General features: G+C 38.9%; 2 protein-coding genes across 5 annotated transcripts in view; one reads left to right on the top strand and one right to left on the bottom strand.

Moving 5' to 3' along the window:
* Positions 1-18,785, top strand: part of CEP89 (centrosomal protein 89) — a 104,529-nt gene that overhangs the window by 76,290 nt on the left and 9,454 nt on the right. For 3 of the 4 annotated variants that reach the window (XM_019535835.1, XM_019535836.1, XM_019535837.1), the window contains exon 18: positions 11,259-11,428. In XM_019535835.1, the coding sequence (XP_019391380.1) occupies positions 11,259-11,428 (170 nt within the window). Of the gene's footprint in view, positions 1-11,258; positions 11,429-15,585; positions 15,654-18,785 lie in introns of all 4 variants that reach the window. The other variant, XM_019535839.1, reaches the window with a different exon arrangement.
* Positions 7-4,183, bottom strand: LOC109310590 (E3 ubiquitin-protein ligase RNF182-like). Its single transcript, XM_019535840.1, has 2 exons — positions 3,220-4,183; positions 7-886 (listed from the first exon to the last, which is right to left on the bottom strand). Exons 1-2 carry the CDS (start codon positions 3,282-3,284, stop codon positions 145-147), a joined length of 807 nt encoding a protein of 268 aa, XP_019391385.1. The 5' UTR covers positions 3,285-4,183; the 3' UTR covers positions 7-144.

The following is an 18,785-nucleotide window of genomic DNA, read 5'->3' as shown; positions in this document are numbered from 1 at the left end:
TTTTTTTTGCTAGCTATAGCTAAGAATGGTGACTGAGAGACTTAAAATCATACTGCAGCCATTTTAATAGACCATGATGTTAAATGTCTCTAATTATGTCATTCCATTTCAATTAAAAGGTACAGTTTGATAAAGTAACACCTGTCAACTTCTTGAAGAGCAGTCACACATTCCCTGACAAAGGCATTGACAGAAACCATACACAAGACATATAGTTAGACTTGAGGGAACAAGACTGACGCACACAATTCCTAGGGTCACTTTCTGAATCACCAATAAATAGATTCCAAGAGGCAGTGAACCAAAATAGAAAAATCCCAGCAGCCACACCAGTAATCTGGGTACGTGATTACACAGCTTAGAGAAGAGATCTTGGTCTAATTGACTGTGAGAACTTAGAGATACTGAGTCAAGGCTATGGTCTGCATAATAATCTGAGATAGTGTTTTGGCTTGGAGTCCTTGTGGAGTCTCTTTGTACTTCCATGATTGTAATTACTAAGCAGTTTGAAGATCCATGGGAAGGACTTGAGGAAGCCAAGTTTTTGGGTGTTAAAACCACTTCCTTACAGTCAGAATTCCAGGCTGTTCTGTCTTTCAGCGCTAGTTTAGACATAATGTTTGTATCATTAGGGAGTCCTTCCACTTCATCTTCATGCAACTCTGTCTCATGGCGGCAAAATGGACAACTAATGCAAAGAGAGCCATCTCCTATGTGCAGTATTTTAGTCAGGCATCTAGCACATACCCTGTGGAGACAATCCAGGATTTTGGGTTTACGACTGTGAACATTAAATCTCTGGTAACAGATTTTGCACTCCAGTTCATCATTTGGCACCTTCTCTTCCCCTTCAGTGTGAGAGTAACTCATCTTTAAATTAGGCACACTGTCAAAAAAAGAAATCAGAGTAATAAGATCTCATACCTCTGAAAATCCCTTAAGGAATTAATTAAATCATTAATTCTCTTAAGAGTAAAGTCTAGTGATACTTATAAAAACTTTAACTTGAAAATGGTTACTATTGCTATTATAACCCACCCTTTGTTTTCAATTTCATTTTAGGTAGCAATCTGAGTGTTTGTATTAGCCACTACAGCAAATATTCCATTCCCTGTACACATTTCCTGGGTCATTGACGTTTCTGTACCAATGCAAAGCAGTCTTGAAACCAGAAAATTTAGATAAGACATGGATGCTCCTGTTCATGTTCCTCTTTAATAAAAGTATCTAAGTGAGAGTGAGAGGAGGGGTGCATATGTGTTCAGCTACCAGATCATTAGTCTTTAGTCTCACTTTATATGCTGTCTCCTGTTCCTTTAGTAGTAGGGGCCAACTATTTGGGTGTGCCACAGATTAAGCCTCATACCCTCCCTGGGTGCTGCTCCAATCCCCTTCCTCTGCCTGATTCACTGCTCTGCTTTCTGCTCCCTGGCCCATTTGCCATGCACCACATGCTGGCTGCCAGTGCCACTTGTGGTACACATTCTGCAGATTGGCCACCCTTGCACTACCGAATCCCTGTCTAATTGGGGCTTCCCCTTCTTGAGAATGGGTTTAGGAGCCCTTGAAAATGCGTAGCTGTCGCAACAAGCACACACTCAATTCTTTATTTCTGTCTGCCTGTTTCTGTCAAAGGCGTACCCCTCCTCCCCCACCCGCCACACTGGTAATTTGCATTAAAAGTTATTGTACAACATTATCTTTTTTGTTTTTTTGCCTTTGCCATTTGGGTGAGCACCATAGGAGTGATCTTTCAAAATATGCTAGTCTGTGTTTGGTCATCTCCACCATATGCTCTACTGACTGAACTTGTTTGGATTTCACTACAGATGAACCAAATATGGTATAAGAATTCATCATATTGCTTGGCCTGAGCATTATGCAGTTATATATAGGCAAGAGTGTCTAGATAGATGGATGGATGATGAGATCATGACAGGTAACAAATCTATTTTTCATGACTGGGTGGCCAGTTATTGAATACTGTTAACCACACTTCAGGAGAAAAAAGGACTTTGAAATTTGCAATCAAATTATGGTCTGTCCAGTTTTCTATCAAAACATTCAATTTTTTAAAGGAGCCAAAATTAGCATACAGATCCTGCAAACACATGGACACCTAAGTACCTTTACAAAGCTAAGTGACCAATCAAACTCATTGCGACCGTTCACATGCTTGAAGTTAGATGCATGTGTTTGCAGGACTGAGGCCTACAAGCATCAAGTCTTCTGACTTCTTTTATTATTTTAGGAACACCATGATCATGGTACACACTGTTTTTGTTTGCATTTACCAATTTGTGTCATCAGGTGTCTTACCAGTTATCAATGATTACTCAGACTGGTGAAGTCTTAGGGTACCTATTAATACAGTATCTACATATTTGATAGGGATGTAAACGTAGACTTAGGTGAAATGTCTACCAAGATATAAATATGAAGAATTACAACATAATTAACAAGGGAATGAACTGAACCTCATATCACTGCCAGGGTTCCTTCTTGGGTACAGAAATGAAAAGAATGAAGCCACCTCTCCTGCGTGCCCAGCACAGAGACAGCCCTGACAGCCATAACAGCATCCCAGTGCCTCTATTCTGGAAAATTAGCTTCTTTGTTTAAACACATGCCACTTTGGAGGGTTACTTTGTGGAAAAAAGTACATGAAGTATGCAAGTAAGCATGCTAGTTGCATTTAAAAAACAGAAAATGTTTATATGAAATGTTTCTTGAGTCTAGAAACCCACATTCTCTCTGTAGAAGGAGTTGTTTAAGAATAATTGGTATTTTACTGTATGTTTAGCTTTTTAAACTCTCTCAAGGCTGAAAGATATCTTCCTTTTTCAGCTGGGGGGTAGGAATTATGGTTAACACAACTAATTTACTTTTTCCTCTAACTAAGCATGAAAAGGTTAAATATACTTTGCATGGCAATTGCCATTTATTTATTCAGCCTTTAGAAATCATGGCTGTGGAAAACTATTTGCTGTACTGATTTCTTCATTGTAATACATCCATATAGGTGTAATACAGCAGTGCGATAGCAGATTAGGGATAATTAGCTGTCGTTCATTACTTGGCCAGAAAGAAACCATTTTGCAACCAGAAATACTTTAATTTTCCTTAAATCTTGGAGTAACATATAGGCCCAACTGAAGTCAGTGGAAATTTTCTATTGACCTTAACGGAGTCAACATTTTATTCCTTGTCTTGAATTACCGGGAATGATGCCGTCTCCTGGGTGACAATGTGGGGCTTTCATTCCTTTCAGTCCTGAACAACATATAGTGGCAGATAAGCCTTCAAGGGAATCGCTAGAAACCATAGCTTTGCGTCTCTTCTACAAAATCATAATCATGCTCTGGGAAAAGAAAATTTTAAAGTCAGACTGAATGGACATTAGATGAGCTTTTTCTTTCTTCCCTTGCCTTATATCTACTTATCAGCCTTTCAGATAATTTGGTATTAGTTAGATTTCTAGTGTACAAGGAATGTATAGTAACAGCATTACAAATACGCCTGTATTTGTTAATGCTTTTTTTCCCTCAGAGTAACAAGCAAGATGGGAAGATCTGCCATTTCTTTTTGAACACGGGAGGATACTGCTACAGGGTGTTGCCATAAGCATACTGTGCCATGCCACTCCACATGCTCTATTCTCCAAGTGAATGTAGCAGCCTTAGTATGGCTCTGGGCTTGTGTCAGTAAGCTCAATAGCTCTACTAAGCCAGAAACATTACACTGAGGTCTTAAATTGAATGTTAATTTAGTTTTCTGTGCAGTTTTAAACTTCACACTTGTGGGCTGAGTGCTCATGACAGGCGCACCATAAATAAATACGTATACACAAATACGAGAAAAACACTTTACATTGCATTAATGTCAACTTGCAATTGCACTGCACAATTCAATGGCAGCTTTTGACATTTAAATACATACATAATCTCTACATCATCATTAACCGTTCAAGCGTGAATTCAGTTGTGTAATAGAGACCCTTTACAACTGATTTCAGTGGGCTTTGAATTAGACTGGTAATGTGTGTGCATAACAGCAGTTGCAGGTGTTACAAAAGCTGAGCTCTTAATGTCTTCCTATGGAGATTTAAATCTCCATCATACATTTGGATTAAGTAGTTTTTTCACTGAATGCACCGAGTTCTGCTGCAATGAGAACCTCACCTCTGCATGTAACGGTCATTCCATATGTAAAGCCTGCTTCCAGACATTAAAAAACAAAACAAAAACAAAGAACCACGCTTTACCAGAAGTAGCAACACATTACTTCGACCTAGCTCTGTAGCATCTGTATAGATTTGGTGCTTTAGAAGGGCTTTTTGATGCTTTTATTTAATAGCTGATTCAATCAGCTATTAGATAAGTGCCCAAAAAAGCCACACTTAAGCATCCAATCTATACAGACATTGGGCGAACTGGGTCCAACTGATGCAGTGCCTATTCTGGGCAAGCGCTGGGCGCATCAGTGTGCTGAGTTAAAAGTAAAGCGCTGCTTTTTTAATGTCTGCAAGCCGCTAGATCTCGGGATACTGACAAACAAGAGCCTTCAAAGATGGAAAACAACAATCGGACAACAGAAGGCCTAAGGAAGGAGAACATAACTTGCCAGAGCTTCAAAAGACTAACTGTCCTAAAATTTTAATATTCTACCAGAGACCAGCCCCGATGACCCTGATCACAGTGGGTGTGTCTACACGTTAATTAATGTGCTTTTGGTAATGCACATTAAAATTTAGTACCTCCATTGTGAGGTACTAGAAGAAGGCACATTAGCCTATTTTAATGGACATTAGTGAAAGCACATGTTTTTTGTGATGCTTTAATGTGCATTAAAATAGGCTAATTTGCATTAAAATGCATCCAGTGTGTCCAGTTAGGAAAAAAACAGAAGCCCAAAACATCTTATTTTCTCAAAATTAATATTGTGTCCTACTGTGTACAGAGATTTGTCTACCAAGTAGAGCTATGCATATCAAAGGAACCCTGAATCAAAAGGCAGACTGGCTGAGGAGATCAGTAGGCTAGGCTTGGAATGGGCCGTGAACCAAGGCATCTTCATTCTAATGGTAAACACCTCACATGACTTAAACTTCAGTTCTGGCAGCAGGAGCAATGCAGGGACACATCTCTACTTCACACAAGAAACCGTGGAAACAGATGGCTCAATAGTAAGTAGCAGGACTTTCTCGTCTGCCAGTCCTAGCACAAACGCTGAAGAACATTAGGAAACAAAGAACCAATTTAGTGTCATAGTACCTTATTGTAAGACCAGTTACTTTGACTTCTCCGTGTAGCTTCTCAAATGCACACATTTACTTAGAGACCATAATTCCTTTGTGACAGGGCTCTTTTGTATTTCAACCCAGACCAGTGTCCAAAATAACCATATGGGCCTTTTTCTCTGGAAGATGCACATTTCTAACTTGAAGATGAAAATCTACAGAATAATGAACTGCTTTGTCAAGGCCTTGCTTCTGATATGAAGACAGGCAAAGACAACACCAAGAAGCTCCAGCATACCTGTGATCCTTGATTTCTTACAAGCCAAAATGAATCTTGAGTTTCAAACCATCTGATAGGCCCCCTCTACACTGACAGGTCTTGCACAATTAACTGAAGACCAGCTACATGTACAAAGGAGCTATCACCCAGTAAAAAGCTCCAACCAGTTATAAAGTTAGACCTCCAAAATGTGTACTAACTTCATAGTTGCTTGCTCTCAAGCTTTAATGTGTATATTGGCAGGGATCCCAACCACAGGGGTGCACCATGTCCAGTGTAAAACCTCCAGGCCCTGGGGATTGGGCTAAGGGGTGGAAGAAACCACTGGGGCTGGAGGATCACCACTGGGTGATTCCCCCTGTTCTAGGAGTGCAGGTAACCCCTGGGGCCAGAGGATGGCCACTGTGGGGTACATGGGCTGCCGCCATGCTGAGAGTCTCTCAACTGGGGTACATGGAGATTTAGTTCCCTCTGTGCTGGCAATAAGGAGCGTAGCAGGAAGCAAGATTGTGGAATCAAGCATTAGATCCCATCCTACCTTTACCTGCATGTGTTAAAGGGGGCTATAAAGACAGGCAGGTATTAAAGCTTGTGCATATTCTCCATGTCTCTTGAATCCTTCTCTGGCATCGCCAAGCAGCAAGACTGGCAAAACCAGTGGGACTGTCTTTATAAATTTAACAGTTTCTGCTTCTGTCATATAGCACTTGGAGCTCAGTGATCTTCAAATCTGTGGTATCCCTCACTTTTCTTCAAAATAAATGCATTTTCCTCTATCTGCTATGTCCCTATAGCCATTATGCACAGTCAGGATACTTATCTTCAATTAAGCATGATATTGAACTTGTCTTTAGGACTCAGTTTCAAAAGCAATTGAACTCTCATATGAAATTAGCAAAATAAACCACCATTATATGAACGTGATGGTTCTGGTTTCTGTACAAGTGCTAATTATTTTCAAGGAAGATGGTTGTAGAAATGTTTTTGTCCTTGAATCAAGCCAAGTCACAGGTCCTCAACTAAAGACCCCAAAACACTAGTTCACAGATTATGTGCACACTATTCTTACGGGTATTTAGTTTCATTTTTAAATGAACAGCTTATTTATTATTATTGTTACTTCTGCTCTTCCAGCCCAAACATATTTCTATTTTTGCACAAACTTTCAAAAAAAAAAAAATCTCCCTGTCAGGCAAAGATACCCAAAGAATTGTCACATTGAAAGTGACTTACAGAAATCAAAGTATATTTTATCACAACACACTAGCAGGTGTCTCTTACAATATGTGTCTTTTGGTTCTGCACAGAAATGCAATAGGCAGGTCTGAGGGCTGAATGTTATGTTCAGACTGACAACTTTGTCTAACTGAGTTACTGTGGAATAACAAAAATGACAGCACTTCTATAAAACATAGCAGTTTTGTGATTCAGAAGACATGTTTTTACTTTCAGATACAGAAAATCAGGAGTTGGCAAATATATACTGAAGCAATGTGCACATTAGAAGAAATTCTAATATTTATTTCAACACAAATCAGTTCTTATGCTTGTAGGGCCAGACTTTCACAACAGACTTTTATATAGGAACCATGTCTGAGGGCATGCATCAGTCAGGTTTAATTTGTGCAAATTCCGACTTGCATAGTGACAGCAACTTTCAGAAATCAAGAGTTCGGTCTGCATTTGTGCTGTACCATGGAGTGAATGACCATCATATATACAGCATGGATCTATCTACCGTTCTCTTATACATTATGTTTGTATTGGAAGTTTTAATATTTAAGTGCAAACTAATTCAACTACAGTTATAAGTAGGGACCTACTTAAATTGCAGCAACACATGTTTTTCGTAGCCCTCTCTTAGCACACAGAGCTGATTTTGTGGTGGCCCCGCCTCTCAGCACTAATTGGCAGAGAGGCCCAGGAGGGAGACCACCATCTGGATTGCTGGCTGCCCTTCATGCTGCCCCCCCTCAGCACTGATTGTCAGAGAGGCCCTGGCAGGGGGAGGAGGGACGAGGGGGCAGCTGCCATTTTGCCCACTGCCCTTCATGCTGCCCTGCCAGCTGGTGCCTTTCCCTCTTGGCAGTGAGAACCAGTGGCTCCCACTTGGGGAGCCAGCATTTTATTTTTATTAAGGGTTGGGGGTTTTTAATTGTTTTTATTTTGTGGACAAAATCTGTGAAACCCAGAATTAAGTAAGTCCCTAGCTATAAGGCTAGTGTGGAGAAGGCAAACAAATAGGTACCTTTAGATGTTAAGCACTGAGTTGAATAAGGATGAATGAACTTGACTTTCTCCCATGCATGTTAAAAAGGACAATGTATGTTTTTGGTTCTACGTAGCAGTTACAGTTTTACTTGTAACTTCATTTTATTTGACATTTTCTTGAAAAGGAAATAAGATGTAAAAGTATATTTGCATTTGAAATACTGAAACCTCACATCAGAATTTCGTTAAGGAAGGTTAACTCACTTGTATTTCATGTACTGTGGATTGGATCAGTCATGTAACATTCATGGTGTGGACTATTTTGTATAACAATACTATCCCAGATATTTAAGTATTTTCAAGGAGGCTGAGTTGATTGATCTACCAATCTTAACTTTTCAAACCAGTTAACTAAAGCTAATTAACTTTAGGCCACACCCTTACTTTTACTTAACAAGCCATCTTGTTGGCTACGCTGAACTTCTTCGTTATTTAGGTACATTAGTAAATATATGAGAGCCCAGGGCCTCAGTTTACCGCATTTAATAATACTAATGCTTTATTGTTGGGCAACAATGTTTGCCCACAGATCAAAAGCTAATTTACACAATTATTTAATTCCTCTGTTATCTGAACTTAGTAGTGTGAGGAGCTATAAAATGTCTAACAAAACAGAAGTCTGGGGATAGAACATAATGGATCCCTCAGGAACCACACAGATGTTTAAATTTATGCACCTTTTAATTTGAGGATGAATCTGCAAGGTAGCAAAGGTAACACACTGTCCATATAACAACCTCAAAACAAAAACTTGTCTACTAGTACTAGTGTTGCAGTGGTGCTCAGAGGAATTATTTTCTACAAAAAAGGAATCAGTCTGTAAGCTTTTTGCTCAGAAAATATAAATTGAGCATTGCAAAATTTATCTCGTTTCTAGAAATTTGCGAAGTGTGTGTGTGTACACTTCGCAAATTTCTAGAAACTGGAGATAAATTTTGCAATGCTCAATTTATATTTATATATATATTTATTAAAGAAAAAAATGTCTCCAGTTTTCATGGAAAAAGCTTGCAAGGTGACAAGTAAAAAAGGATTAATGTTGTTAGTTTAATTTCATGCTTTAAAGGAAACACCAAGATTTTGGGGACCCAATTCATGATTTATGAAATCTTTAATTTGTTATTCTCCAGAGTTAGACAGAGACTGTAATTTGTACTGATGTTCTAATTATTACAAGCAGACACTCCCTTCACTTTCTATGCAGCTCCTTTTGTAATCTGTGGGCCTGCGTTACTATCAAGGCCTAATGATCTGATTTTCAGATACTAAGCAAAAGGATGCCTAATTGCTATTGTAGTCAAAAGGATTTGCAAATGTATTGCAATTCAGAAAAATCAAACTTTAAAGAAATATGGCATGGAACTATGTAAAATATGTCAAGGCACAAAAGTAAAGGTCAAGTAAATCACTACTCCGGAAGGCATTGTGGTAGGGGAAGCTGCTTTACTGTAACAGGGAAACAGACTGAACATTTAATCAGCTGCATCTAGAAGCCAAATGTCTTCCATGACAGCCTGTTAAAACTTTAATTGGGTCCAGTTTTACAGCCATTTCATTATACTGAATCAACCTGCAGAATATTTTATCCCTGCAGTACTCATAAATATAAGGACTGCAGTAACTAATGAAACTCTGAATTACCAGCTGTCATAACATGCCACTTCAGTCTTAGGCCTCTTAAATGCCCAGTGGCAGTTCTGTTTACTTACCCTTAAATGTTGTCAAAATAGTTGTCGGTGTAATGCTCACCAACGTGCGACTTCAGCCTCATTTCATGACTGTGATGATTGCATACAGTTGTAAAGCCATTCCTTCTTCCCTGCCAACTACTTATCCATTGGCCAGTGCTGACCAGCCACTAAGATAACCCATTATTTTTCACACCACATGCAAGGACCACAATCGGACTTGGAGGTCTTCTGCATGTTGTTGGTATTTAAGCCCAGAAGTCTCTTGATTGCTATATGATAGGCAGGAGTGGAGGTAGAGAGGGCATTTTCTACCTTTCTTATTGAAGGTGGCTTCCTACTCTATGCAGGCTTTTTGGACTACTGCTCTGAGGCATCTAACTCTCCCTATGCTCTGTGTATAAGGAAGCAAGGTGCTTAATTCTGGGTTTGGATTCCAATCTAGAGGCTCAACACCTAACTTGTAGACTTGTAGCAAACTGACAAGCAGAATCTAGCCTTAATATCTAGACGCAGAATTTAATATTATTCATTCTGTACATTCATGTCCAGAGAAACTGAAGTGTTCAGATGGAACCTGTAGCACGTGCCACATACCTTAAAATATATTTTCAGCTAAAATGCGTGATTCCCATTGTTGCCCATCTTTCCATACTAGTTCATCCCCATCTCTTTTTTAAGATTAAACCTTGATGGATATAATTGAATTTGCAGGAGTGAGTATTGTTAAACCTTCAATTTACAAAGTAAACATTTTCTAGTTCTACTGCACTTTTCACCCAAGATTCTAATTTCAGATCCATACAGATGCAGTGAGGGAGGCTTGTAAGTTTGACAATCATAATCATGACTACACATTCTGTTTGTAATCATTAGCAGGAAACAACCTGTGTAAGATTTCCTTAAACACAGTTTTGTCACAATCAGTGAGAGGGACATGCGTAACACTAAGCTTTCTTAAGTCAAATATTTCTGACAGTTCCACATCGTAGCATATAGTATAACAGAGAGGTTGGCTTGGAAAGCCAGATTACGTTTCATACACAAAATACTTTTTCTATTCTTCTGAGGGTACAAATGGCTTATATCAAATGCAAGGAAAAAACCTCCCCAGGGCCTGCATTAAATGTTCATTCAGTTGCTTGTTAACTAATTTAAGTGCTTTTTTTTTTTTTAACTTCTGTGCAAGTTATTCTAACCACTGAGTTGTTCAGTTATGTACAGCATTCATGTAAAGAAACAAAACATACTTTGGTAGTATGAAAATAAAAACCCTTTTCTTGTACATTTAATGTTATTAGGAAGCCAGTCTACTTTTTCCTCCTAGCTTTAAGACTACAGAATTGACAAAGTACAGGCCCTCTAGAAGTATCCTCTTCTTCATGTTACACACTGATAATTACTCTTGACTGGTGAACAAGTGGATAAGCAACATGTGCTGTGAAGTGTAGCTTTGCATCCAGAATACCAAACCCCTATTTGTTTTGCTGCTGCTATCTATCATTTCACCCAAAAGACAGACCTAGGCATAACAAAGTATTCAGACCACACAGTTGCCATATATACTGTGGAAAGCATACACTTCTTACCTACTGACTAATAAATACTTGAAAAAATTATTTCTGTATGACCTACCTGATTAATTTGAGCAAGTCATCTGTGATGTAAAGATCCAGCCACACTGATAAAGGAATGTTGTTAGCTGGCTATTTTGCTGGTATTAATTATCCTCAGTACCACCTTATACAACCATGCTTTCCCCATAATCTTTAACTCACAGGTGTACAAAAAGAAAGCAGCTGGGAAGCTCGGAGACATCAATCTCAAAATGACTGAGCAAGAGAAGGAATTTGCTGGGAAGGCTGCTCAGTACCAGCAAGAAATGAAGCACCTCCAGCGGCTGCTGCAAGACAAGCAGGAAACCCTTGACGAAGTGCTGCAGCAGAAAAGGTAAGGCAGTCACAGCCAAAAACAAACCAATTAGATCTGACTGGTAAAAGAGGGGCAGCTGCACAGCTGCAGGCACTTGCTTTTCATCAAAGCCCCATCTGGTAGATTCTGGGTACATTCTCTCACTCATGCCTGGACTATACTGAAAAAAGCTGAACTCCCCCTTCTAATTGTCCTCCTACCTCCAGGAAAAAAAAAAATCAAGGATCAAGTTTATTGTGATAGATTTCAGCTGGTCTTAAGACCATAATGATAGGAAAAGCTCCCAATACCTCATTGTATCTCAACAAAAAATTAATATGTTCAATATCAATTTGAATTCAGCCTTTAATTCTTTTAAGTGTCTATAAATCACTACGGTGTATGATAATTTATTTAATAGCATTTTCCAGTGAGGACTGAAGCACAGTTTTAACTGACAGTTTTCTGACTAATGGGAAGTGAAAGCAGTGAGATGAGTGCACAGTTACGCAGGGGTCCGTTTTTGGATGATAAATACTGACACTTTGTTGGTATACCAAGATCTACTGATGTAGATTGACAGCATGAAGACTATAAAGGAAAATCAAAATAATTTAACAAATTTTGATGAGATGATGACTGTGTTAAAGTATCTTATTAACATTAAAGAGTGTTTTTTAAAGAGATTTTTCCTTCCAGTGGTGGAAGACTTCATAGCACATTGTCATTACCATAAAACAACAGTAGTAGGAGAGAGCTAATTAAGCAGTTGTTTTTTTTCCAAATCATTTCAGCCACTGTGAAATAATGGATTTAAAAATTATGGAAACCAATGTTCACTTAGTCCCGTCTGTGTCTGCAGTATCAGCAGAGTTCTATTTTCTTTGTTCATATAATGCCATTAAATGGGATTAAATAGTTAGTAACTACATAAACACTTTGATAGACCTCTGAAAATTGATACACAATATTTTGCTCCTTTCTGATTTCTCTGGAGACTGTCATTTTGAAGTCTTAACTAAGTAAGTACCTCTTTTCTGTCTATGCTCAAGTCAACATTTTTTTTGAAAGAACAAGTAATTAAATGAAGGAGATCTATATAATGTACATAAATTCTAAGTGCAATTACGTGGACCACTTTGGTATTGCATATATGCCCGAAGAAAAGGGGAGTTAAACTACTCAACCAAAAAAACAATTGCAAGTGCAATTACTTCAAATACTTTTTTCCAAGGATAAATCTCACTTTACTTAAGTCACTCTCCTTCTGAAGCTTGAATTGACTTTCTTTTTTCTTGATAAAATGCCTCTCAAATAAGGTAATAATTAGTCACGTCCTGAAGAAGCTGCATCTATGTCCAGAATCATAGCAATGAATATTAATGTTTTTATTTATTTTTTATTTAGCAAGAGTAGTAAGGAAAGGCTGGTTCATGCAAATATTAACAATACTGTCACAAAGAGAAATGCTTTGCACTCAGGCAGTCTCTTTCATTATAATAGTATGAGTGCTGCCTGCCTTATTCTGATGCTTGCTAAATCGTGCCACATTTACTGGAGTACAAAATGATAACCAGCTGATAAAGTAAAGCTTATGTTAATTTTATATTAATTTTCAAAAACATGTTTTGGTTCAGCTCTCCTTTTGTTATATTTTATTTTCAAGAGTTATATAAGAATCTAAACTGAAGCAAATAAAGACATCACTGAGGGGCAGATTACTGGTAAAAATCAAGAATATCCCTTTTATTTTTAACCATACAGATTTTTTGGTATAGTAAGCTTGGTTATTTAAGCTCATATAATTTGTATGGCCTTTCATTCAGATCTTAAACATTTTATTTTCAATAAAACTAGATAATTTTAGCTTTGGGTTCAGATAGTGTGTTATCAGTAATTCAAATAAGCATTTAAGAAATACTACTAAACACTATCTGATGTCTATCTGGCACACAAATTAAAAGTTTATTAATTCTGTCACCTGTCAGCTCCACATATTTCTGGCTTTGGGAGGTTTATCTTTATCTCTGCCCCCTCTCCCAACCACAGACTGTCAGAGGAATAAAGCGGAAGGAAAAATTACTTGTAGGTTAGATGTCACTAATCATCTGTAGCTTGGCAACCAGCATCAGTAGTGCTGGGACAGTAATGTACTGATGTAGATTCATTTCCACTCAGCACTATTCAAGCAGCAAATTTGCAGTCCAGAAAATTGTTTTCAGCAGACGGAGAATTCTAATGTGAATTTAAAATACTTAATTATAAAAGATAAAAATATTCTGACTACCATTTAAACTGAGACTGAAATAATGGACTGAATGCAGAATTTAATTGATGTTGTAATGACTATGTCCAAGATTTTTTTTTTAATCAAGAAAGCTAATGCAATTAAATATTTAATATTGAAGGTAGGTTCAGTATTTGGCTAGGAAAAGCTAGTTTGTTTATGTGTTTATGTTTCAGTAATTGTTCTTTTGAATGACCGTAAATCAAAGTAAATGATAATTGTAAATATGTTGATTACATAGAATTCTACTCAAAAGAAATATGCTTAGGTGAAGTGAAGACCCTGGGCTGATGCAGTGTCCTTTACTTACACTATTGAGTTGCTTTCATTCTGAGGAGCTAGGAGCCAGATATAAGCTATGACTTTTAGTTTTTGTGCTTTTGTGAGAGGTAGTTTATTTAGAAATAAAATACCATAAATAAATGCCAGTGTTCTATTTTCTGAGCATGTTTTTCATTTTATGTATTGTTCAGATTGCCAACAAAAATGTAGGCTGCAATAACCCTATTTGGCTTTGAGAAATTTACATTAGAGAACAATCCTTGAAAGCCATGTCTTGAATTCTTGGGGCAGGACTCTCAGGTTTCTATAATGAACCACATACACCCAGTGGCAGCAACAGGGTCTCTACAAATTTAACTACTATCCTAAATCTTTCTACATTAAAAATACTTAAACTCACAAAGAATTATGCAAAATATTTTTTAAAAGTCTTGTTGTTCCTTGAAATAACTATTTCCAAATAGTTGCCTTTCCCAGTCAGTGTGCCCAGTTAAAAGGGTCAAGAACATATTTCAACCCAAGTATTTAATATTAAAGACCCCGATTTCTTCCTTTTACCACATTATCATTAAAAATAAATGACAAGTGTACATGCCTGGATATGCTTCCTGCAGCCTGCTGTAATCACTAGACCACGGCCCTCCCAGAGCCAAATACAGAATCTGGGTTTCCTGTTGCCGGATATTTTATTGCTGTCTCATAAATAGCTCTGTAACTCACTACTAAAGGATTTAACATTGATTTTATTCCTTGGAATTATAAAAATAAAGATATCAACTAAAAAGCTGGCTAGGCTTTCTATAGTTTGATTTCAAATTCATAAATATACTGCAAATTCGCCAGAAAGTTGAGCTACATTAATTTCAGATGCAATTCATATATAATATATATATAATTGCAATTCGTTTAATTCATATATAATAATAATACGATTTTTAGGAATGACAAATTTGCAGGTTTTAATTAGCTATATCTGTAATTCTGTTCCCCTTTTTTATGGGAAGAGGAACACTTGTTCAGTGTTGGGTCATTTCATTTTTGCAGCTCCACGTCAAGTGCCATCAGTTACTTATAATTCTTAGGCTGCTTTGACCTAACTTGTTTCCTGCAGCATAACATGAATCAGTTTTTCCAGAGGCTGTCATCACATCTTGGGAGAGCTCAACTGCAGCAGAAACTCCTAGCATACTGCTGGCTTTGCAGGCTTTCTGATAAACATTTATCTCTTCCTTTTCATTTGCTTTCTCATTTTGTCCTTCAGCTTCATAATTAGTAGGTGATCACTGGAAATGCTTTCATAAATCTGGATACATTAATGCGTAGCATTTTATATAACATTTAGAAGTTTGATTCTCCACTGTCTTGTACCTGATATAGTTCTAACTGTAAGCACTCTTTCACTGAGGGCTAAGTGGATACCATTTAACTTTCAACTACAGTGGAGTAAGTGCATGTATATTAGCCACTTAACGCAGAGCTGTTGATGTTCAACATCCCTTTTGTCTCGCTGCAATGGTTAATGTGCCCATTCCCTAAACAGAGCTACACTGATGTGCGTCAAAAAAGAATGACCATCTCTTTTACTAATCTACTGAACATCAACATGTTCTTATCTTTTTTTGGATAGTGTTGAAGAGATGTCGTAGCCATGATGGCCCAGGAAATATGCAAGAAACAAGGATCTCTCTAGGCAAGGTATCATTTATTGGCCCAAATGTATGGTTAGGATAGATGTAGACAAGCTTTAGAAAGTAGTACATTTGTCTTCAGGTCACCTCGTCTTACTCTATCCCAACCATGCAGTTGGTACATTAAAAGATAAATCACCCACACAGAAATCCTTAACAGAAAATCCTCCACAGAGATATTTTCACAGTCATTTGAACCATATGATGCTTTTTTGCTCAACATTTTTATATTTTTGTTTTTCTTTATAAAATGTACATACCAAAAACAATATTGGGCTTTATAAAGTATTGCTAATATAAGCATTCTTCTTATTCAGCATTGGTGCTTTTCTGGTATTACAGCCATCCTAGCATTTGCTTGAAGGCAAAATCTTGGGCCCAGAGAAGTCTATTGCAATTTTACCACTGACTTCAAAAGTACAGGATTTAGTCCTGTGAGAAGAGTCTGTCTCCTTCCCCCATGTGATAGCTTCTAAAAAACTGACTTGCAAATAGTAAATTCCTTAAATCTGACGGATTGAATTATCTCCCTTTAAGGCAATTCCTTTTCTCACTATTTCTTAAGTTCCAGCTTTATTCCAAAAATATTATAGAAATTCACAGCAACTTTCTGCTTTACTAAATGCACAGGATTTGATACTATATTTCCCATTTAAAATAGCTAATATTCATAGCAGGGCTATTGGTTAAGGCAGATCTATGAATCACCCATTTTCCTCTCTTAAATGAAAAAGATTATATCTGAAACATGTAATCTAAGTTGTGAATGTAGCTGCAGGGTAAGAATCAGGTTTGTAAATGCCATCCAGTCTTATTTATGTCTCGGAATAGTGCTTTTCTCCCTGTGTGATTTTTCTAGGTCACACCATATTTTAGCATATAAAGGCTCTGCATTGGTATAATATGTAGCAATTTGTTGCAGCTGCTGTACTTTAAGAAGACATGGCATGGCTCTTGCACATATAAAACATGGCTTTGGAGCTGAACTAAAACAGCCTGTTTATCCTCAGAAAAGGGGCAGCAGTTTAGAAACTTTGCAGTCCTACATAGTCTGGAAAGATGAATCACACAATTTTACTTTAGGTTCTCAGATGAAATTACCAATAACAGTCTGAGTTTGGTCTTCATGATGAGATGCTTGTCTACAACAGAGTGAACTGAGGTAAATCACTCACTGAACTAGAAGGCTAAACTAGCTACTACTAAGCAGCTGAGGCTGAATTAATTTGGTTCAGTGAATGGGAAAAGCAATGAATTCTGTTAAGCAGAGTCTACCTCAGCACTTCTGTTGTTTGGTTTCTCATCTTAAGACATTAATTTAATATTAATACTCTTTAACATCATATGGGATATTAAGTCTTTCTAATTAAGCTTAGTTGAGGTTGGACTTAAATTTTCACCCTTAATTTAGGCAGCCATATACTAATGACAAGGGACCTACCTAGTTCACAGGGGCTGTCCCCCGATTTCGCAGGCAGAACACAGGCCCAGACAACCACTTCATGGGTGGAGCGCAGCAGCCTCTGATAGGCTAAGGGGCCCCTGGTGGCCTGCCTCTCGCTGCTGACTGTCTGCAGGGACTTCCTGTTGAGTGGCCCCATTCCTCACCACTAGTTGGTGGCAACAGCTGTCCATCATGTAGCCCCACTCCTCATTGCCAATTGTTGGAGAGGGATGAGCCACATAACAGACAGCCCTCGCAGCCAATCAGCAGTGAGGGACGGGCACATCACCCATCTTCTCAGCAGCCCTTGGATTGGGGAGCCCCTGTTCACATAAGTTGCCACAGTACTTGCTAAGTGTCCTGTTCCCCCCACCCTGCAAATTTTGCAGGCAATGCCGGATTTCACGGAATCTGTGAAATTGCGAATTTGGTAGGACTGGGCTCATGAGAAACCAACTGAAAAGTGCATAGGGTATTGTACAGCAGTGCTTGGAAATGGCATGTATATACTGCTGTATGTATATCCATTCTTTAAAAGACAACTTTATGTGCACAACTGGCATCATTGACCAAAATGAAGAGATGACATGTGTGATAGACTTTTGTTTACAGGAGTTCAGCACAAAGCTGTCAGGGATTTATCTACTACACCAGAAGCTTTATAAGATAGCATCAGGGCAGAGTTTGGATAGGTAGGATGCTGGGTGGGACCTGAAGAAGGTGCAAGAGTGTCCTGTGAGATAGGAATATTATATACAAAATGTAGGAAGCCATAGCATAATTCAGGAAAAGCACCTTTCATGGAATACCTCTAACCCCCATTTCCCCACCCTTAGAGATGGATGAGAGCCTGTGGTGACCCAGCTGTGACTGAATCAGACAATGGCCAGCAATCCCAGCCCCCCACAAATGCCAATATAAATAGATTTCCAGGATCTAATGAACCCAGGAAGCTCAATTATCATCTTTTTCCCAGTTGTGCTAAGCTGCCACCTGTGGTTAGTTTGTTTGCTTTATTTATTGAGCATTTTGTACAACTCTGCCACATCTGTACAATACCTAAATTAATAGGGGTGCACCAACAGACATTTTTTTGGGCCGATACCAATGGCCAATTTTTAAAGAGCCATATCGGCCAATACCAATTCAATTACTGATATGCAGCCTGGCCAGCGTCCAGCTGGTAAGTCTGTTGTGGAAGAAGGGGTGGGGCATGAGGGGGGGCAGATTGAGGCCCCTGCAGTGAGGGAGGGGGTGGGGCAGGGGCAGGGGCAGGTGCTGTATAGCCAAGGCAGGATACAGGATGGAGCCATAAACGGCTCATCTGGGGGGGGGTGGCAGGGGGCTCCCGCTGCTGTATGCACCCCAGGAGGGCGTAGGAGGCATGTGCCTCTGGATCTGTGTTTGGGGAAGGGTGGGTTGCTGCTGAGCTCTTCCCTTGGGGGAGGGTAGGGGGGCTGGGTTGGACTGTGCTCACAGTGGGCGGTGGCGGCAGTAGGAGGGGGAATATGGGAGGGGGTTGCAGCCATCACAAAATTTGCCATAGCCCCCACTCCCAGCACCACGGCGAAGCTCAGCCTAGCCCAGCCCAGGCCAGGCCTTCCTGCCTCCCCTTTGCTGGGAAGAGCCCAGTGCCACCCCGCCACAACCCACAGCAGCAGCCTACCCTCCCCCATGCACAGATCCAGGGACACA

The sequence above is a fragment of the Crocodylus porosus genome, unplaced genomic scaffold (assembly GCF_001723895.1).
Source record: "Crocodylus porosus isolate Cpor-Errol unplaced genomic scaffold, CroPor_comp1, whole genome shotgun sequence".
In the NCBI taxonomy this organism is placed as follows: Eukaryota; Metazoa; Chordata; order Crocodylia; family Crocodylidae; genus Crocodylus; species Crocodylus porosus.
Note: the sequence above shows the minus strand (reverse complement) of the source record. Positions and strands in the feature narration are given on the sequence as shown.

Bases quoted from the DNA above. Each gene is read 5' to 3' on its own strand.
- LOC109310590 (XM_019535840.1), bottom strand. From the start codon at position 3,284: ATGTTGTTCAGGACTGAAAGGAATGAAAGCCCCACATTGTCACCCAGG. The intron at 887-3,219 runs GTAATTCAAGAC...TTTTTTTGACAG, and splicing joins AGGAGACGGCATCATTCCCG to TGTGCCTAATTTAAAGATGA.